Consider the following 22,197-nt stretch of genomic DNA (forward strand, 5'->3'; position numbering starts at 1 on the left):
GTCTGTTTGTTGAGCTGTCTGTCTGTCTGTCTGTCTGATAGCGTATTGTTACCCTGCATGGCAGAGAAAACATCTCCTTGACTTTGCTTTGGTTTTGTCAACAGATTGTTTGCATACGTGGGTGTGCATGTGGGTGTGAGTGCTGTGCGCCTGTGTGTCCTACACTACATGTGATTTGTGTGTGTATGTGTATGTGTGTGTATGTGTGTGTGTGTGTGTGTGTGTGTATGTGTGTGTGTGTGTGTGTGTGTGGGGGGGGGGGTCCGTTTAGTCGACTCATCTTGACATGTTGCCAGTATCCACCTCTATGTGTATTTATTCCATTGTACTGATCTGTTCCGGTTCTTATTCTTCCTGAGTGGAGAGAGGTTCCACGCTCCCCAGGACGGCATCCCGGAGTGTGTATAGAGAAAGACGCAGCCCCACACCCCGCACACCCACCACCCAAACAAAAACTGGTCCAAATATGTTCTGGGACCGTCTGATCCCCTTACAGACAAGAGGTGACCATCAGGACACTTAGCAGCCACCGCTACAGTACGTACACCATGTGCTCCACGATCTGCCAGAAAATAAATAACACTGCAGTCACAAACTATATCTCCAAGCTGCCACACCACCTAGACAAAGAGAAAGAGAGGGGCAGAGTTAAGGCTATGCGTATTTAAGTCCAAGCTGTGTGGACTGCCAAGCAAGTACTAACTGAAGCCCAGAATCATGTCAAAATGGGAATATGCACGGCTGCACGCGCCTATGATTCTCAACATGTACAGTATCTGCTACGAACACCTCATTTCAAAGCCAGAGTTGAGCTATGGTGTGCTCATCCTCTCCTCTGATATTTGTCTCAGAATTCAATACAATACACATACAAATAATAAGTATATGTTGAATTTCCAAGTTAACAACTGTAAGCCATCATGTCCCCTTCTGACATTTGATCAAGCTGTTACTAATTAGCAGTAAACTCTACTACAGTATAAACTGTAAGCTTGACAGATTTTGACAACAGTATGTCTTCAACATTACAGTTACTTCACATTAACATACAGGTGGAGTTAAATTTGAATACCGGAGCCCTTTGGAAAGCCAAGTCTCATGTGATGGGATCTAGTAAAACACAGGCTTAAATGAAACATGGCCCATGCAGGGAAAACACACTAAAGCTAAAATGACAACTACTGTCTAACATGCGTTCCAAGAGATGAGAGAAAACATATGGACATGAGCAAAATGAAAAATAAAAATACAAGCTAATGGCGATTAGTTCATGTCAAAACTGGTCAACACAAACTTTGGGCCCCGGAGCAAAACCTGTAGAGAAGAAATGAACTGTGTAGACATTGAAGATATATGAGACAATGATGAAACGCCAAAAGACGTGTGTGAAGAAAAAAGGGAACGATGATGAGACATGACAACAGACAGAGATGACAGAGATGACAACAGACAAACTATGGCATGGAACAGGACAAACATGAGTCAAATGCTATTTGAAAATAATCGTTTTTAGTTTGTTTAAGCTTGCAGAAAGTATCTGATGTGATCTGGGGCCTGTACAACAAAGCCGGATTTGGGGGTTAGCAAGATCCTAGATTTTACTTACTTACTTTACCGGAGTAGATTATGTTTAAGATGAGAGATCACGTAAAAAAGCACCAACTAACCAATCTATTGTATTCTAATAACCTGGGTTGACGAGTAACGACCTATTAAAACCGGGAGAGCATCTGTTTCCTTTTAGATTTGCCATAGCACAAAATCATTTAAACTCCTTTATCCATATTTCATACGTTGGCTATTCAAAAATAGCACATATACAAGCTCACAGCATGTCACTTTGTGCTGCACTGTGAGCTTGTACATCTGCTATTTTTGAAATTTCTTGAAAATGTGTTTGAAATATTCTTCTCTTCTGGGGGTCCCTGGTACAACACGTTTTCAGATGGGGGTCTGCAGCCAAATACATGTCAATTTGGGGATCCTTGGCATGAAACTGATTTAGAAGGCATTTGTAGAATCGACCTCAGGTCTTAACGGGTCAACGTGATTGTGGTTGTTGGCTTGTGAAGCCAGATAACTCAAACATATCCTGGGTGTGTTTGTACAGGCCTCTGATCTCATCTCATATGTAATTCAACCAATTTCATGTTATCGCAATAGTCTAGAAACTCCCTATGGATCAGGAGGTATTTCCAAACACTACTTGACCAAGGTCTGCTGATGAGGATGGGTTTTTGTTTGACTTCACGGCCCATGGGACTCACCTCGGCAACAGGACACACCACAGACTTCAAGGCCAAAGGATAAAGGCAAGAGAAAAGAACAAAAACAGAAACAAAAACTGGAGAGGGCAAGAGAAAGAGAAAGAGAAAGAGAAAGAGAAAGAGAAAGAGAAAGAGAAAGAGAAAGAGAAAGAGAAAGAGAAAGAGAAAGAGAAAGAGAAAGAGAAATGAAAAGAGGGGAACAAAGAGGAAGAGATAGTGAGCCAATTAGGACGACACTCAAGACATGTTAGTAAAAAGGACAGAAAAAGACAGGTTAAAGTTATAGAGGAAGTGTCACAGCATCACAGATGGTCACGAACAGACCGGTCCTCCATTCAAGTGCAATTTGGCAACGAATGGAAACGGCAATTCTGTATTTCTGCCATTTCTTCAGGCAGCATTTGTAATGTTCTCCTCCTCCATACAGTTCCTAAGGAAGTAGCACTACCTTAACTGTCTTCATGCTTGAATATTTATTTTTTTGCATTAATAACTCTGAGCAAGCCCATACCTTTTTATCTCATACAACATTTAAGTGTAACTTTCAAAAATAGAAAAAGAACACACTCCTCACACGGCATCAGACTTAGCTGAGGTGCAGTGGCTGCCCAGTACTCCGGTGGACAGAGTACCAATTCCCCTGTGGTGATTAATAAAGTATAAGATAAAAAATAAAAATAAATACCTTCTCCTCCAGGTCCTTGATCTGTCTTCGCTGGATGTCTGTCTTATCCTCCAGGTCACGGATTCTCTAAAACAGTCAGAGAGACACGAGGTGAGACAGGTTCTAGCCCTGTGATGATTGGTCTAGGTTGCTGTGCTCCTTCCCACTCCCAGGTGTTATGCATGATCATGAATCAATGATTTTTGTATATATTTGCTCTTTTTTCTGTCATTGTAATATTTGCCTGATGAAGACCTAGTAGGTCGAAACGTTGCAATGTGTTGCCTCTAAGTAAAGTAAGTCTCGGAGCTCTACAAACTAGTGTGCGGATGTTCTTTCTCTTCCTTGATGTTTGCCTTGATGCCTGACATCCAGCACCTGGCCTATAGGCATTGAGATGTGCACACAATCTTCTCTGTGCATGTGACAGAACACATTTATATACAGACACCCCCAAGACAGGCAGACACGCGCACGCACGCACGCACGCACGCACGCAGCCGCACGCACGCAGCCGCACACTCACACGCACGCGCGTGCGCACACACACACACACATAACACACACACATAACACACACGCACACACACACACACACACACACACACACACACACACACACACACACACACACACACACACACACACACACACACACACACACACACACACACACACACACACACACACACACACACACACCTGGTGTGCCTGGTGCAGTAGCTCCATCCTCTCTGCCAGGATCTGACAGTCATATTCTCTGCTCTTCCTCATCATCTGTCTCCTCAGCTTCTCCACGGAGTTCCGCAGCTCGTCCCTCTGCATCTCGTCCAGTGGCTCGCCGTATTTGATCACCTGCCGGCAGCGTGGGGAGTTTAGGACATTTGCTATTGCTTTGCTGTGCATATATAATCCCCAAACTACTCAAAAAGGTACAGTCAGTGTTCAGATTTAAAGGGAAAGGCAAATCGTAGATGTTTCTATCTTGGGGAAAATCGCATATTCACACTAGTCTAGTGACTATAGACACTCTGTACTCCACTCGCCATGCACTTTTACCCGCCAAGTGTGAAGTAAATCATACAAAATAGTATTTGTAGACTTTGATAGACACAATTCTTTAAGCCGATTGAGCAGAATGAATATTTAAAACTTTTACAGGTGTAATAAAAAGTGCTGTGATCACCTTGTCCTGCTGCAGTGCATTGTATAATGTGGCCTCTAGCTCCTGGATTTGCTGCGGAGCAAAGACAAGAACATAAGATGTATCATTTCTGACCTCCGAAAACACACGCAGAACACCTACACATACATACAGTAGACACGTATGCACAGACACCCTCTCAAACATACAATCATTAAAGCGCTCGCGCACACACACACACACACACACACACACACACACACACACACACACACACACACACACACACACACACACACACACACGTGTACACATTTCTCTCACCATGTAGGCCTGGTCCAGGGACGATTTTCTGTAATCAAGCTCCTCTTCTAGATAGCCTTTCTGCTTACAGAACATCTCCTGTATCATCACCACATAAACACACACATTCAACTGAGCGGTCTGACATTCCACTAGCAATGGGCAGTCTTATACTGTATATGTCATATAGACTTATATATAATTTATACAAAGCCACATTTTATAATTCAGATATTTGAAAATGAGCCAATCTACAAGATCCTGTAGATCTGCTATTTCCAAGACATTTGGAAAAATCCTGAACAACTCTGAACACACACTTTGAAAATGTATGCCTTTATTAAATACATGGCCAAAATAAGGACGGCGGGGTTAATATAGTTAATGGACTCTCTCACTACACTTATCATGTATGCTTTTTAATTAAACATAGATTTGTCTTAACTCACCATCTCTATCTCCAGGTCCATCATCTTCTGATGCAACGCTGCCTCTGTCCCCTCTATTTGTTGGATCCACTAGAGGGCGACGCACACAGCAAATACAGAGGTCAGCCAGAGTGCTGGAGGCTTTTCAAAGTTTACCAAGTATTAACAATGCAAACAGCCAGGCAGACAGATTCAGTGCTTACCTTTTCAGCTAGCGACAGAACCGTGCTGGCCTGAATAATCGCCACTTGTTCCTCATTTCGTAAATTCTAAAGAAAGAGAGAGAAAAAAAATGTATACATAGATTTTGGCTATGTTTAAGAACGAAACACCTTTCTAGAACACTGTTTGGGTCATGTGACATTATAAAGCTCGCTTACCCCATTGTCGCCCAGGATATCTAGGAGTTTGATGAGGTCTGGTATGCACACATCCTGTGGAGGGTGATAAACTGCATTAAACCTCAGGCTCAAACATTTGCATTGTTCCTTTAACCCATTAAGACCCGAGGCTGATTCCACAAATGTCTAACAGTTTTCTGAAAATGTTTCTATATATCAGTGGTTCTCAGACCTTCTCATGTCAAGGACCCCCAACAATACACCGTATGCATTTGGCCACGGACCCCCCCTCCTGACCCCAGAAGCAAAGATTTGAGTTAAAAATGTTCGCTTTAAAATATATGTATTCAAAGTATAAAATAACGGTTAACCACCAAGATGAATCACCAGAACTGAGACACATTATGCTGCGTTGCATTACACAGTGTTATATAATCCTGTTATGTGATGTAGGTTAATATCCCGCTGTGTGTGTACTCTGTACTGTACCTTAACTCCCTCCTTCATGCAGTAGATCTGTAGGGCGCTGACTCCTTCAGCGAAGGGATGCATCCTCAGGTGGTTGAAGGGAGGAGATCTCCTCTCTCGTTCCTACAGAGAGAAGAAAGATTGACGACATGTGAGATTTTAGGTACATCATTTATGGGGCAAAGAAAAGAAGAAAAAAAAACTTTTTTATTCATGGCTATTAAAGGACCACTTCACCACTTTTCAACCTATCTTCATATAATAGGTCCTCACTAATAATCATGATAACATGGCACAATTCTTTTCTACTCAGTCTGTGTCTCATAGGAGGATTGTGGGCAATTCCGAAACCCGTCCACCAGTGACATCATCGTTAGACAGATGTTTTTTAAACAATATTTTGTTTACAAAAATGTTTAGATTTGTATTATCGTGAGAACAATGGCTTCCACTTTCGCATTGCAACTTTTCAGTACTAGAAAGCCTGCAGTTTCTATTAGCTTGGATTCCCCATCGATGATGTCACTGGTGGACGGGTTTCTGAACTGCCTACAGCCCTCCTATGAGACACGGACAGAGTAGAAGAAAATGGTGCCATTTTATCATGATTATTAGTGAGGACCTAGTATATAAAGATAGGTTGAAAAGTGGTGAAGTGCTCCTTTAAGAGTTATTCTGGGTATCAGGACCTTTCAAAATAAAGAAATTGGAATTTATGCAGCATAATTTTATGCTTTATTTCATATGACTATAGTGTACTAGAGAGAGACAGGAAACCAAGGGCAGAGAGCGGAGGCACACGCGAGACAAGACTGGGGTCCGATTTGAACCTGGGTTCTCCCGACTCATCCCCAGCACAGCATTGTGCTCTGTGTGCACAAACACGTTGAACCACCAGGCCACCCCATCACTGCTCTTCTTGAATTAATTATTGCACCACCGTGCATACTGCAGCGTTAACTCCCTTGTGAGTGAGAGAGCAGCAGAGGGGACTCTACTACTATTCTCCTCTGTAAACACTAGGGGGCAGGCCTATCCCTCGCCGGCTTGATTCAACATCTGCACTGCAGCAAGACAAGTGCAAAAAGTGCACTGTCAGCTGAATTCTTGCCTGGCTGACTGACTGACAGACAGGCTGGCTACAGTAGCCTGGCTGACTGACTGACAGGCTGGCTGGCTACAGTAGCTGACTGACTGACAGGCTGGCTGGCTACAGTAGCTGCCTGCCCGCCGGCCTTTAACGGCTGAATGCCTCACACCACTGTTGTTTCAACAGTCACCACTGTTGTTTCAACAGTGGAGGAGAATGCAATTAAATAGTGGCCGTGATGGCCGAGCCTTTAGACTCTGAATTGTGGACCTGGACAGTGTGTCCATAAAATATGTTTTTGACTTGTCATTTACTTTTATGGATACAATTAAGGCGCATTATAAACCCTGTTTCTAAATAGGCTACACACGTCTGCATGTTAGGCACGTGCACGCAAATGTGTGTGCATGTGCGCGGGCACGTGTCTTATGGGCGTCCCCCGAGTGAGGGAGAGAAAGAGAAGACAGAGATGGAGGAAACAATCGAGGGACTGAGACAGAGGGAGAGACAGAGAGAACAAGAGAGATACTTTGAGAGATGTGTGAGAGTGACAAGACCGAGAGAGGGAAAGTTTGATTTTGTCACCGCTAAACCCCTTATCCCTAAACTTCTTTGCCTGGTTTTACTATTTTGCAAAACATTTTTGAATAGTTAAAATGGTCAGTCTACAAGCTCACAGCGTGTCAATGTAGATTGGCTAGTTGAACTATAAAAATACAAATCAAAATAGTAAAAAAAGGCAAAGAAGTTTAGGGATAAGGGGTTTAGCGGTGACGAAAATAGAGCCCTATGAGTTTAATGCTTAAAGTTTTATAACCAGCATTTCATGTGATTCGCCTTAGGTAATCATTGTGCAAGTGAGATCAATAGGCCTACTACAGAATATAGAAATTATTTTTGTCATGTTTTTATTTATTTAGATAGGAGAGTGGAGAGAGACAGGAAACAGATGGAAGACATGCGAGACATGGCGTCATTTGAACCGGGATCCTTGACTCCGTGACTCACAACTGGCTGCTTCATCAGACAGACACCCAACGGTTTTCATCTCATCTGTAAAGGCAATACATCCACTGAACCCTGCAAGACACCGAGGATCATCTCAGCCCATTAGACACGACCTAAAGCAAACACTTTTGGGAGAAGTGTGGTGCACTGGATGTCCTAGGATGGATGACTGGGTAGAGAGAGGACGTCTGGGAATAGGACGGAATAGGACAGCCAGCCATGTGTCAGAAGTGTCCCACTTAACCCATAACTGCTCCCTGGGCACTGTTAAAAATAGTTTCCCCACCACAGACTCCTAATAGTTAGGATGGGTAAAGGGTAGAGTCTCAATTAAATGTTGATACGGAGTGTGTGGTTTTGGGGGTGTTGTTATGTGCTTGCGGACAGACACACATGGCACCAAAGAATGGTGTTTGTTGGCGCATGGCAGCACCTTCAGAACCACACACTCGGTGCAGGCATCTGGGCGTTGGGGTGTGCGAGCGGATAGACACACATCGCACTAAAGGATGGTGCTGTTTGAAATGAAATGAAATGAAATTAAATTAAATCTATATTTACCCAGGGTATCTGGGCTAAGCTCAAGAACTTGTTTCCAGCCAGGCCCTGCTCATAGAACACATTTCATCGTAGTGGTTCAATGCCTTGTTCAAGGGCACTTCAGCGGTGGTAATTTAAACGTGTCGGACGGCTGATTCGAACTAGGAACCTTCCGGTATCAAGACCGCGCCGCTATCCGTTCGGCCACCGCTGCTCGCGCGCCCTGGCGCCTAGGTGCTTGTTTCTGAATTGTGATGACATGTATGTAATTTTGTATGTATATGATGACAAGCAGCCTGTTTTTTGTAACTTTGTATTTATATGATGACAAGCAGTCTGTTTTATTATTTACAAGCCTTGATGTGTAGGCTACTGTGATGCTTTGTAATTGTGGAAATTCAATAAAATACTTTAAAATAAAAAGGTAGAGTCTCAATTTCAAATGTACTTGACTAAAAAAACAGCCCTACCCACCCAAATCATCAACCATCTCTCTAGCATCCTCCGGCCTACAAAAGGTGAAGCAAATTAGGGACTAATGAGGTGGCTCCACATACGCAGACGCCAAAGGACATTCTTTGGCGTCTGCACGTGAATGGAATGTAAGCATGCCACAGCGCACAACATTTAAAACGTAGAATGTAGAATCCCAAAGAATTGCAGAATGTATGCTATGCTTAGTGCCGTGTTTTGGTAATTAATTCCCATGTTTGGCTACTTCCAAAAGATCAGCCGTAATCCTGTTGATCCGTAATGGGAAATTGGGCCATTAAACTGGGTCATCACATCAGTTTGCCCTGAACTGTGGGTAGTTTTGGCTCGAGTAATTGTGTCCAACTAAATTTTATGCTGTTAGCCCATTTTGGGCGGGAACCCCTTTTGGTGTTTTAAGCATTATGTTATAGTTTAGCTATTGAAAAATAGCAGATCTACAAGCTCATAGCGCGCCACCAATTACTCTCTTGGCTGCATGTTATAAATTATAGAAGATGAAAAATGTGACTCGTCAAAATGTGCCTGTGCATTCCTTAAATTGTTACGGCAAAGATGAAAATTAAACTTTAAAGAATGACACTCATTTTACTTATTTTTTTTCTAAGAATGTAGTATGTCCATGTATACATTTTGTTTCAACTTATACACACTTTTTGATACATCTGGGCCAAATTACCTCTTGGGAAATATTTGTTCAATATTACACCATGGTCTAGTTTAACCCTTTCAGCATATAGTTCTTCATAATTATGACAAATAGCAAAACTATCTAATCTATAAGATCGTTTGAGCTCAAGCATTCTGAAATTCTTCTTGATATCTTTTCATGAATATTAAAATGTTTGCCTATAATGACATGTCCAGAATAGGAACTCCAGGTTCAAAGTGGTTAAGGGCATTGAATTGGATAATTCAGCTGATATCTACCTCACTGCAATGTTTGATCTGAAATCCATGCGTAGTATTGGTAAAGTAGGTGAAGAATTATGAGCTGAAACTATATATATAGTTTTGGCTTGAGTAATTGTGTCCAACTCAATTTTATGCTGTTAGGCTAGCATTAGTAGCTAAGAAGTGACACCGATTACTTGGCTGACTTACTAAATAGCCAACCTAGAGTAAAATTGCTTCTATAAAGATGCCTCCTGGTCGTCTCCCCAAGGAGGTTTTCCAGGCACGTCCAGGTGGGGAGAGGCCACAGGGCAGACCAAGTGACAGGTGGAGGGATTACAGGTATATCTCCACACCGCCCAGGGAACCCCAGGATGCCCCAGTCAGAGCTGGCTAATGTGGCTAGAAAAAGGAAGGTATGAGGTCCCCTGCTCGAACTGCCACCTCCAAGATCCGACAAACCTCGCCCACACTAGCATCTCTTGTTCTAGCTGTCTATTATGAACTTGACCATTGACCCTTTTGACCCAAAAGTTAACCACTTTCAACCTGGTGTCCAATTCTATTTTGTCATCATGTGACATTTATCAAAATGTTATTTTAAATAGTAAATACAGCCAATGTACTGTACATGACAGACAGAGTCACAGGACCAGTGGCGGAAGGTTCTTATAACGGCAGTGAGTGCCCCAGCCCCCCCAGTTTGTTTTGTTTGGTACTTTATTTACAGTTTGCTAATAAACACAGTGGTACGCTTTCACAACGAACACATTCAATTGTTTCAGCATCTTGTTTCAACATTTCAGCATGATCATTGATCAACAGTAAAGAATTAAATTGTTTCAGCCATAGGCGGCGGGTGGATTTTACCTTTATGTAGGCTAGAATTGCGTGGGACGACGACGACGCAGATTTATTTATTTATTTCCCCCAGATGGTCTAACAATGTCATGATTTGACCAATTTATTACCAATCTCGTACAACATTGCTCACGAAAGCAAGATCCTTGACCCAATTACAGCCACTGCATCTTACCTTTTAATTAAAGTAAAAGTAGTAAAAGGAACAGTAGGAAAAGGAACAGTTCTGTTCTACATTGTTTTGGGATATTTTGGCTGAGATGGCTCTGTTTGTCAAGTCTCAAATCAGTGTGGAGATCAGATTACCCGGTGGTGTTGCTGCCCCTCCCCTCCCCTCCCTCCCTCCCTCCCTCCCGGCTCATGGCTCTTTACAGACGGGCCGACGGTACACAGACAGCAGCCTCTCCACTGACCGTGTCAGTGTTGCTGCAGGAGTGTGAATGAACCGTGCGGTCACTGGAACAAAGCCACCGTATTTGAATACCTGTTCTGTGAACACCGTAAAGGTGTTTGCCTACGTGACAAAATGACCAGGGGGAGGGGAGCTTCAGCCTTCAGTCAGTGGGTGCTATTTGGCTTACTATTGTGTCAGTGGGTGCTTTAGCCCAGGGGCGGCAGGTTCCTATAACGGCAGTGGGTTCCCCCCGCCCCGCCTCCCTGCCCCCCCCCCCCCCCCCGGCCGCAGCGGGGGAAAAAAACATTTTTTTGGTACTTTATAATTTACAGTTTGCTAATAAATACAGTGGTGCGCGCTTTCAGTTCACAACAATTAACGAACACATTAAATTGTTTCAGCATCTTGTTTCAACATTTCAGCATGATCAACAGTAAATAATTAAATTGTTTCAGCCATAAGCGGCGGGTGGATTTTACCTTTAGCTAGGTGGGACGACGACGACGCAGATTTATTTATTTATTTCCCCCAGATGGTCTAACAATGTCATGATTTGACCAATTTATTACCAATCTCGTACACCATTGCTCACGAAAGCAAGATCCTTGACCCAATTACAGCCACTGCATCTTACCTTTTAAAGTAAAAGTAGTCTGAGGAAAAGGAACAGTTCTGTTCCCCGGACATTGTTTTGGGATATTTTGGCTGAGATGCAGCTCTGTTTGTCAAGTCTCAAGTCATGGCTCTTTACAGACGGGCCGACGGTACACAGACAGCAGCCTCTCCGCTGACTGTGTTAGTGTTGTGTTGCTGCAGGAGACGGAGTGTGAATGAACCGTGCGGTCACTGGAACAAAGCCACCGTATTAGCATTTGAATACCTGTGAACACCGTAAAGGTGTGTGGCTGTGCCTACGTGACAAAATGACCAGGGGGAGGGGATCTTCAACTTAATCTCAGTGGGTGCTATTTGGCTTATTATTTTTTCAGTGGGCGCCCAAGCCCTCAGGCACTCCCAAAGTTGACGCCGCTGCTTTAGCCCTCAAGCACTCCCGGAGTTGAGCATGATTGGATCATTGGATGAGAGGAAGGGAAGGACAAAGAGACAAAGGACTGAGAATTGTGGCTGTGAAGGGTTAACAGCTACACGGAGGAGTTTTTCAGTGATGCAGATCTAGTGAAATGAAAGTAGTTCGTTCAAGGGCACAGTGACACACGGCCGCTACAAAACATTCATTCGACAGGACTTTTGCAGAAATACTGAGAACTTAGAAAAAGGTGAGTACAACAGATTATTATTATTATTCATTATTACCAGAGAGAAGGTATATTAAAGGGTTATTAATCATTAATCTTCCCATATGTCTGTATCGCCAGTCTAATCTGGTTAAGAATGACAGGTTTCCTTCATGTTTCTACCATAAGACCTGATTTTGTATAAATTCAGTTAAACCTGTTTAACCGGTATATGCACCTGTTTGAGGTACTTGTGTATTATGATCATCAATAGAGAAGAGAGGCAGATATCCCCCTTGTGTGTATTGTACGTATATTGTCTTGTTTTGGGTTGTATGTATAGACGCCTTATCAGACAACGTCACACTGATAAGAAACAGCATGCGCGTGCATTAAGGCAGCAGAAGAACGCCACCTCTCATAAAATGCAATGGAAAAGTTATAACTGCACTCGTGTAAAAAATGCCCCATCAAACTTTCAGATGCTGTTTTTCTCCCAGTGTGGTGGAAGAATGATTAGGATTTTTATTGTGATCTCTCGCCCTTGAAATATATAATCCTTGGTTTCAATAATAGCAATTCAAAACAGTTGTCCTCAAAACCACACCTCCAGTCGCTGTCATAAGAACGGGAGGTGCGCTCATGAACACGGCAGCAGCAGAGCCTGTTTGTGCACGGCTGCACGCACACCTGCAGCCCATCATAAATCATAATTTATGCTTCGTAGCGCGATGGTGTCGCGCACGCAGACCTCTACGCTCACAACAGTCGCATCTGCGATGCGATGTGAGCTTGTATATCAGCTGTTCTCTGTGCGCAATACTGTTGGGCTTTGAAGTATAAATGTCTCCTAGGGTGCACCTCACTAGCCAACAGTAACACACAAGAGGAGGTTGAATGGACTGAAACCAGCGCTCCCCAAAACAACAGGTTTGGAGATCTGTTGGGAATTGATTACATGAAACAGTCACCCATGCGCCCAGTCCCAATGTTTGTAAACAAATAATTGGTCTATTGTCAATTGTCAGTCGTTTCGTTTACATGTATGTTTGATTAAAATTCAATAAAACGTAAATAAAAAAATAAAAAAAGAATGACAGGTTTCCATTAAGTACAGTAATCTGTCAACATATTAAGTAAAGTAATCTGTCAACATTATTGTGCTCTATTCCAATACGATCCAAATCGCATTCATAACTAGTAACTTAAGCTGTGAGAAGTATCATTAAAGAGCAACATTTGATTATTTCACTCTTATTCTCTGTGTGTAGAAATGGCTTCTGCCAGCAGTCTCCTGTCCGAAGAGCAGTTCCTGTGTTCTATCTGTCTGGACGTGTTCACTGATCCAATCACCACTCCATGTGGACACAACTACTGCAAAGCCTGTATCACACATTACTGGGATACTAACGCTGTGTGTCAATGTCCACTATGTCAAAGAATCTTCCATAAGAGACCGGATGTTTTTGTTAATACATTCATTTCTGAGATGGTTGATCAGTTCAGGAAGTCAAAGCAGGTGAAAATACCTTCCAACACAAATCAAGAACCTGCTAAACCAGATGAAGTGTCATGTGACGTCTGTACTGAGATCAAGCTGAAGGCTGTAAAGTCTTGCCTGGGGTGTCTGACCTCCTACTGCGAGACTCACCTGGAGCCTCATCAGAGAGTCATAGCATTAAAACGACACAAACTGATCGACCCTGTAGCGAACCTGGAAGACATTATGTGTAAGAAACATGACAGACCTTTGGAGCTGTTCTGTAAGACTGACCACACGTGTGTTTGCCAGTTCTGCACTGAGTTAGACCACAAGTTACACCAAATTGTACCTCTGAAAGAGGCATACGAAGGAAAGAAGGCTGAGCTGGGGAAAACAGAGGCTGAAGTTCAGCAGATGATCCAGGAGAGACAACTGAAGATACAGGAGGTCCTATGCTCAGTAGAGCTCAGCAAAAAAGATGCAGACAGAGAGATAGCAGACAGTGTGCAGGTGTTCACATCTCTGATTAGCTCTATCGAGAGAAGCCAGGCTGAGCTCATTGATGTGATTGAAAAGAAGCAGAAAATAGCAGAGAAACAGGCTGATGGTTTTATTAAAGAGCTGGAATGGGAAATCACTGAGTTAAAGAAGAGAAGCTCTGAGCTGAAGCAGCTCACACACACTGAAGACCACCTCCAGTTCCTCCAGAACTTCACAATCATCAATACTCCTTCACCCAGCAAGGACTGGACAAAGGTCAATGTCCATCAGTCATTGTATGTGGGGACTGTGAGGACAGCTGTGGCTCGGTTGGCTAAGACACTTAGTAAGGAGATGGAAAAGTTGTGTGATGCTGAGCTAAGGAGGATCCAGCAATATGCAGTGGATGTCACTCTGGACCCTAATACAGCAAAGTTTAAACTCATCCTGTCTAAGGATGGAAAACAAGTGTATTGCGGAGATACAAAGCAGAACCTCCAAGACAACACAGAGAGATTCTCTCGGTCTACCTGTGTCTTAGGAAAACAAAGCTTCTCCTCAGGAAGATATTACTATGAGGTTCAGGTTACAGGGAAGAATGTGTGGGATATCGGAGTGGCTAGAGAGTCCATCAACAGGAAACTGAAAATCCAATTGTGCCCCAAAGAAGGTTACTGGACTATATGGTTGAGGAATGGAAATGAGTACAAGGCCCTTACTAGCCCCTCTGCCCTCCTCCACGTACGAGAGAGGCTTCACAAAGTGGGAGTGTTTGTGGATTATGAGGAGGGTCTGGTCTCCTTTTATGACGTGGAGACCAGGGTTCATCTCTATTCTTTCACTGGCTGCAACTTCACTGAGAAACTCTATCCATACTTTGGTCCAGGTAACAACCAAGGTGGTAAAAACTCTGCTCCTCTGATCATCTCTCCTATCAACCACACAGATTAGACTAATCCTACATGAAAATGTGTAAATGTGACAGGTCTACTTTCAGTCAACTGTCATTAAATATCAAGAAATTTGGTTGTGCCTATAACAGATGCAATCTATTGAAAGAACTTAATCTTACACGTCATAATTAAAAACGTCAAACACTCCATTAAGGCAAGCATGTAGATTAAACTTGTATTCCCTGTCTGAGACTGTTGAGTTGACTACATCTCTTTCTTGATTCTTGACTTGATTTTTGTTTCTTAAAATGTTATGGCATTCGTTAATAATTACTCTTGGCTGCATATAGAAGATGAAAAATGTGACTCGTCAAAATGTGCCTGTGCATTCCTTAAATTGTTACGGCAAAGATGAACATTAAACTTTAAAGAATGACACTCATTTAACTTTTTTTCTAAGAATGTAGTACTGTATGTACATGTATACATTTTGTTTCAACTTATACACACTTTTATGTTACATCTGGGCCAAATTACCTTACTGGGAAATATGTGTTCAATATTACACCATGCATGGTCTAGTTTAACCCTTTCAGCATATAGTTCTTCATAATTATGACAAATAGCAAAAATAGCTCATCTATAAAATAGTTTGAGCTCAATCATTCTGAACTTCTTCTTGATATCTTTTCATGAATATTAAAATGTTCACCTATAATGACATGTCCAAAATAAGAACTCCAGGTTCAAAGTGGTTAAAGGTATATTCAGTGATTTTTCTTTCTTTTTTTCTGGATAATCCTCCCTACTATAGAGTGTGCTGACCATATAAGGAGTTCCTCCCTGTCCCCCCAGACTGGGGTCAAAAAACCCTAGTTTCAGTTTTGGTGGCGGGTGGCAAAACCTTCATCCAATCAGGATGAGAGGGGCCTTCCTCTAATCATGATCGAGTGGGGGGGCCTTGGTGCACATGCTGTTGGCCTGTTGCACTTCCCCCCACTGTAGAGCGTGCATGTGCACATTTTGTTACCGGGGCGGACTGGGTGGTTTTCCAAATCACCCAAATCACTGAATGCTCCTTTAAAGGGATAGTTCAGATTTTTTTAACTTAAGTTGTATGAAATACTTGCCATTAATATAGTGGTTGCAACTGTATTAATTGATTGCCCGAGTCCCATGGTGGGAGTTCTGCTCTGGTTTTGGTCAATATTAAGTAGTTCCGGTCATTTTGTGGGGGGCACTGGGGCCACGCAGTAAAAGTAAATTAATCCACAAAACGAACGTAATTTGTATTGTTGACCTATTTCTAAAATATTAGCGCGACTTTCGTTCAACTTTGACCCCTCTATCACATGGAACTATTTTTTGGGCGTAGTGATATGGACACAAAAAACATAGTTCTGTGTGATAGAGGGGTAAAAAAATAACGAAAGTTGCACTAATATTTTAGAAATAGGTCAACAATACAAATTACGTTAGTTTTGTGGATTAATTTACTTTTACTGCGTGGCCCCCAGTGCCCCCCACAAAATGACCGGAACTACTTGATATTTCACTAAAACCAGAGCAGAACTCCCACCATGGGACTCGGGCAATCAATTAATACAGTTGCAACCACTATATTAATGTCAAGTATTTCATACAACTTAAGTTCAAAAAATCTGAACTATCCCTTTAAGGGCGTTAAATTGGATAATTCAGCTGATATCTACCTCACTGCAATGTTTGATCTGAAATACATGCGTAGTATTGGTAAAGTACAGTAGGTGAAGAATTATGAGCTGAAACTATACGTATACATATATCTATACATATATACACATCACTATATATATATATATATATATATATATGGTAGGGTACACAGCACCAGTGGGAGAAAGTGTCAATCTTGTGAACCCATTAATTGCACAGCCGATAAACATGAACGTTAACCACCATCAAACTAGAGGCCTCTAGGTTAACAATACATTATATTTAGGTTTCGCAAATATAAACAAGAGTTTAGATTTGTGAGAGTAACCAGAGTCAGTGCAGTGCTGCACAAAGCACCCAAAACAAAGGTTTTAAGGTTTAATTAAGTGCTGAGCCTGTACAACAAAAGGCAGTAAAAGTCATGAATCCATGTGTAATATACTTTTGTCTTTAAATCCCTTATGTTATTCATAATTAATTTATGCATGTTTTGATGCATTCATATTTTTGTGCGAGCATCTGCTCAATAATACATGACTCTTCTTTTGCACATTTAAAAAAAATGTCGTTTAATCATCACTCTGTGACTGCGAGCTGGTCACCATGCAAGATGGTGAGGCTAAGTGGAGCTGGTCAGCTAAAAATCCAGACACACTGCATATAAAATACTTGGCTGGACAAACGGGGCCCACCCTCACACTGGGATCGGGCCAACAACTCCTTATCTGTTTCTGTCTCACTTCCCTTCTTAACAAAACACCATATATATTTACAGGAGGGGACACACTGAGAACTGAGAAAGAGAAAAAGAGGAATATTCAGAAAGAGATCGAGGTGGACAACAACTACACGAGCATAAAGTGGAGAGTGCTCTTCCTGCAGGGGAAAGTGGCATGTAAAGGGATTAAAACCGTGACCACCAGCAGAGCTGACATGAGCAAAAGGAAAATGGAGAGTGGCACTGGTGATGGACTGAAGGGCATTCTGTGACCTTAACATCTTCTTTGCCTGACTGATTTGAAGCTGAAAATCCTTGCTCCCCAATTGAACGAGTCCAGACAGAGAGTCAAGAAGATAGCCTCTGCATTCTCCAGTGCAATGTCCAGAGAGTCTTAAAAGGATGCAATAACTATATTTTACTCAGATTAGTTACTAGGTAAACACAAGGTACTAACTCTCCTTTTATTATGGGAACTTTCCTGGTAAATACCTGGAAATTATGGGACTGTAAAAGTAAAGAGGTTACTGAGGTATTTGTTAGGTGTACTACAGTATATTAAAGCAAAAAGGCACAGGAGGCCGTGGTTTACAGTAATTTTACAGCTAAATGGTGTTCTATCTGGTGCACCTGCCATTGAGGCACTCCATGATTTGCAGAAAATGTGCAATGACCAACGTTTTTCTTTGGCCATAATGGTTGACATAATTTTGTGGCGAGTGGAATGGATGTTTAAACTTGGGTTAGGCATGGGTTAAATATGCTTTGGTCTCACCTCTAGTTCCAGTATCCTGAACTCCAACAGCTCATTCTGGTCTTTGGAGTCCTGAAGCTCCTGTTGCAGACGACTATTCTCCCCGTCCAACTTATCCACCTGGACACAGCAGAGAGAATGGAACACGTTATTCTACCAGTTCAATCACAATTCAATGTATATAGAACCACACATTTTCCTTTTTTCAACATAGCATAGGAAAACAACAAGAACCACAATACGGACATTACAATGCACAGACAAAAAACAAACACAAAAACAAAAAAAAGACAAAACGAGTACACCACAGTCTTGACATGATTACATTACAGGTCACCAGAGTCTTTGTTATTCACTACCGTTCGAGTTACTTTGATTTATGAATGACTAGTTGTTATTCAGGTTTCACTTGTCACCATGGCATTCCTAAGCTGTATTTATACTCCATCATATGACAGTGTTGCTACCCGGAAAATAGCAACAACTACAAGCTCAAAACACATCAATCACAATGTGTGTGTGAGTGTAAATACTGCTTTATAGTAGCTAATGGATATTAACTCATATTTTTTATTAACTCTAGGTATTAGTTTCTGTAACAATAGCGTTTTACAGGGTGGGGTTGTTAGCCCTACGCCTAACCTAAAAGGGGCAATGATCAATATAAGATATCATTTTGAATTTTTACTGGACATTTATTTGAGATACTATGAATTTTAAAAGACTCTAAAAGACTCAGCTGTAACTCTTACATGTTGAGGTTTTAATGGTCAATGAGAACCTGTTTCTTTTCTTTTCTTTTCTTTTCTTTTCTTTTCTTTTCTTTTCTTTTCTTTTCTTTTCTTTTCACTACTAGAACTATTAATAATGTTATGATAGCTAGCTTTAAGCTACCATTCTCAGCTGTGTACTGTCTCTCTGGGAAGGTTTCCATAACAGCATGAATTCGTAGATTATTTGACTGAAATAACCCAACGAATAAACAGTGATAAATTGTGTGTGTACTTACTTAGTGCACACACAATGATGATCATGAAAAGTAGACTCTAGTAATAATACTGTATCTCTGTGACTGTCGTAAAGTTGAGGCCAACCTTTTCTAGGAGCTCCTGATTCCTTCGCATGAAGAGCTGCTTCTCTTCCACCCACCTGGAGTCCTGAGAAAAGGCAGAAACACGAATAATATTAAAAAGGCAATGAGTAATGTAAAATATATATTTGAATTTGTGCCATTGTACGTCAAACAGCATGGCAAGTGACACCACCGCCCTGCGGTGTATGCATTAGGCTTTAAGCTCTCTACCTGTCCTTTGAAGGCCAGTTCCTTCTCCAGGTCTTCTATTTTGGCCTTGTACCTGAGAACATCAGCGTGAAGCTGCTCCTGAGCCTAAAAAAACAGAATCACACCCGTGTGAAGTATGGGGCGCTCTTATCATTATACATCATTATCATTATATCATCTCATGAACAACTGAGTTTATGTGATTGGTTAGCTGATTTGCTCGTCTACATATGACGTAAACTTTCCCTTCATTGTCAATGGCATTTAATGTTTGTGTTGCCACAAATTTATATTTGGCGGACATTTGACCTAATTTCTCCTTTCATTGTCAATGGCAAATATGAGACGTGTGGACAAAAGCTGTATAGTGTATATATAGGACAAACACTGGTCAACACAGACACATACTGGATACAGTAGTACAACAAACCCAAGGCAAATTGGAACATCTATTAGCTATTCATCATAGTCAGTGCCAGCATGGCCACCGGCTCTGCTAAGGATTAAGTGGCAGGAGGGGTTAGAGATCAATAGTAAAATAAATTGAAATTGTGAGCTCTTTTTGAACACCGACTTGGTTCACAGAGTTTCTACTGACTCTTATCGGCATATTCCTCAAATGTTAGCCAATCAGCGGCTCGGCTATAATTGCATTGATACGGAGAACCTCAGAGACAGTGGAAGTAAAGCGGAAAACGTCCTGCCTAGGAGTAGGAACATTGATATTTCTACCACAGTGACATGTCAGCGATGTTTTGTTTGGTTGCCATGGTATTGTACAGTACCTTGGCTTCCATCTCGGCATCCAGTATGCCTCCTTTCTGCTCCTGCAGGAGTGCGTAGGCTCTCTGTAAGGCCTGGTACTCTCTGGTCAGCTGACGGAAACGCAGCTCCGACTCCTCATTGGCCAGGCCCTGGACAAGATATAATATGTGGGAGTCAGGGACTCAATAATCATTTGTGTGGGGGCAGAACAAACAAAAAAAGAAAGTTTGTTCACAAACTTAAACATTGAGTCAGCGCTGTGCTTATCTTCCTGAAGTCTGAGGACATTTTGTGCTTCCTAAACTGGCTGAATGGAAAATGTTTTCAATTTAGTTTTTGATGCGTTATCAAGGTTACTGTACTGTATATATCAGCATAGTACCACCCTTGGACATTCAGAGAGAGAGAGAGAGAGAGAGAGAGAGAGCTAACATCTCAAAACAAATGTTTTTGCCATCATTCTTTCTCACTAAAAACACATTATGGCATAAAAAACTGGAGAAAACCTCTCAACATTTTAAAGCATAATACATCTGAAGATTGGTTCTCACCTCATCCAGGTCTTCATCAGGGGTGGCAGGTGTTCGATCCATCCTGAACGATGCTACCGAGGATGACTCCGAGTCCATGGACTCCTCATCATAGCCGAAGAAGGTGTCTACTACGATGTGCCTCTGTGGAAGAGATGGCAAATGGTCTCTACTGATAGCTGTCTTCTAAGACTAAAGTGGAGGTTTTGTGGCTATATTATTTAACTGATTTTGAGGTAGTTGCTCTGTAATATTTCCTAAACTGTTTCAGCTAGTATTTTGCTGTTCACCACTGCTTCTGAGAAACACCCATTGACATTTTAAAATCCCAGCAATTACATCCCTGTAATTATATTATAATTTAATATCATTACAAATACAGTATACAGTACTACTATACTGTAGTCTGTTTTAAATAATTCTTTATGATGCGTAATACTGTACAGATAAGTAAAGTGCAACAACAGCTGTCAAGCTGTTCTCATTGATATCTCAGGTGAAGATGGAAATTGTTTTCCTGACACCAGGATGTCAGATAATTTAAAATAGTATACTCTGATGTTTTATAAGTTAGGTACCGTCACAGAAACAAAACAACGTTTTACTACCTTTATTGGCCTGGAGCTTCTTTTATGTCTCTTCTTCCTTAGAAGTTTTTCTCTATCCTGGAACAAGGGCATGGGGAAAAAAACAACAAACGGGAAAGAAAAAGTAAATCAGCTTTTGATGGCTATAGTGTGCTTTTTGTAGAGTTGCTCAGAGCCAGTCCCATGTACCAAAACCCTTACCCCATTTTGACCTGAGATCAGATTCTATAAATGTCTTCTACATCCTGACAGTTTTCTGAAAAAGCTATGTTTCTATGTCAGTCGTTCTTCGATTTTTCAAAATAGCAGACCTACAAGCTCGTAGCGCGCCACTCGGTGGCGCGCTATGAGCTTGTAGATCTGCTATTTTTCAATAGCTAAAGCATAACATAATGCTAACACCAAAAGGGGTTCCCGCCCAGAATGGGTCAATATCTCCCCCGGGAGATACCAGGGAGATTCCCCTTTAGGTTAGTGGTTACGATGTTTGTCATCAGTGTAAGACATGGTTTATCAGAAAACGTGTTTTCTGATTTTGGAAGACATTTTTAGAATCGGCCTCAGGTCTTACGGGTCAAGTTCCCTCCTGAAAGAATGAGGCAACTGGATTGGAGTTCCAGGGGTCTCCCCAGCAAAATGATAGTTTGGAACCAAATGGACCCTTATGGGTCTGTAACTCTGAGAGTGTACAAATGGAACCAAACGGACAGAGTTAAATGAACATTGATTTTACAATCTAAATTGGGGGTCCCAGAGATAGAAATGCCATGAAATGGGGGTCTATAGACTAATGAATGTCAAACTGGGGGGGGGGGGTCCTTGAAATTAAACGGGTTGAGAATCACTGCTAGAGCCGTAAAAATCTTCTCTTATGGGGGTCT

At 41.8% G+C, this 22,197-nt stretch overlaps 2 protein-coding genes across 2 annotated transcripts in view; one reads left to right on the top strand and one right to left on the bottom strand.

Annotated features, from left to right (window-relative positions):
- Positions 1–558: 558 nt before the first annotated feature.
- jakmip2 (janus kinase and microtubule interacting protein 2) overlaps positions 559–22,197 on the bottom strand; it is a gene marked incomplete at its 5' end in the record, with an annotated part of 30,696 nt that continues 9,057 nt past the window's right edge. The window contains 16 exons of the mRNA XM_079507816.1: positions 559–620; positions 2,268–2,344; positions 2,953–3,018; positions 3,634–3,786; positions 4,118–4,168; positions 4,400–4,477; positions 4,828–4,896; positions 5,010–5,075; positions 5,187–5,240; positions 5,637–5,738; positions 18,174–18,272; positions 19,247–19,309; positions 19,456–19,539; positions 20,220–20,348; positions 20,751–20,873; positions 21,338–21,394. Of these exons, the coding sequence (XP_079363942.1) occupies positions 2,294–2,344; positions 2,953–3,018; positions 3,634–3,786; positions 4,118–4,168; positions 4,400–4,477; positions 4,828–4,896; positions 5,010–5,075; positions 5,187–5,240; positions 5,637–5,738; positions 18,174–18,272; positions 19,247–19,309; positions 19,456–19,539; positions 20,220–20,348; positions 20,751–20,873; positions 21,338–21,394 (1,245 nt within the window). The 3' untranslated portion in view covers positions 559–620; positions 2,268–2,293. The remainder of the gene's footprint in view (positions 621–2,267; positions 2,345–2,952; positions 3,019–3,633; positions 3,787–4,117; positions 4,169–4,399; positions 4,478–4,827; positions 4,897–5,009; positions 5,076–5,186; positions 5,241–5,636; positions 5,739–18,173; positions 18,273–19,246; positions 19,310–19,455; positions 19,540–20,219; positions 20,349–20,750; positions 20,874–21,337; positions 21,395–22,197) is intronic.
- Positions 12,096–15,406, top strand: LOC306927930 (E3 ubiquitin-protein ligase TRIM21-like). Its single transcript, XM_079507817.1, has 2 exons — positions 12,096–12,171; positions 13,401–15,406. The coding sequence occupies exon 2, from the start codon at positions 13,403–13,405 to the stop codon at positions 15,041–15,043; it is 1,641 nt and encodes a 546-aa protein (XP_079363943.1). The 5' UTR covers positions 12,096–12,171; positions 13,401–13,402; the 3' UTR covers positions 15,044–15,406.

Source organism: Electrona antarctica (genome assembly GCF_951216825.1).
Source record: "Electrona antarctica genome assembly, chromosome: 8".
NCBI lineage: Eukaryota > Metazoa > Chordata > Actinopteri > Myctophiformes > Myctophidae > Electrona > Electrona antarctica.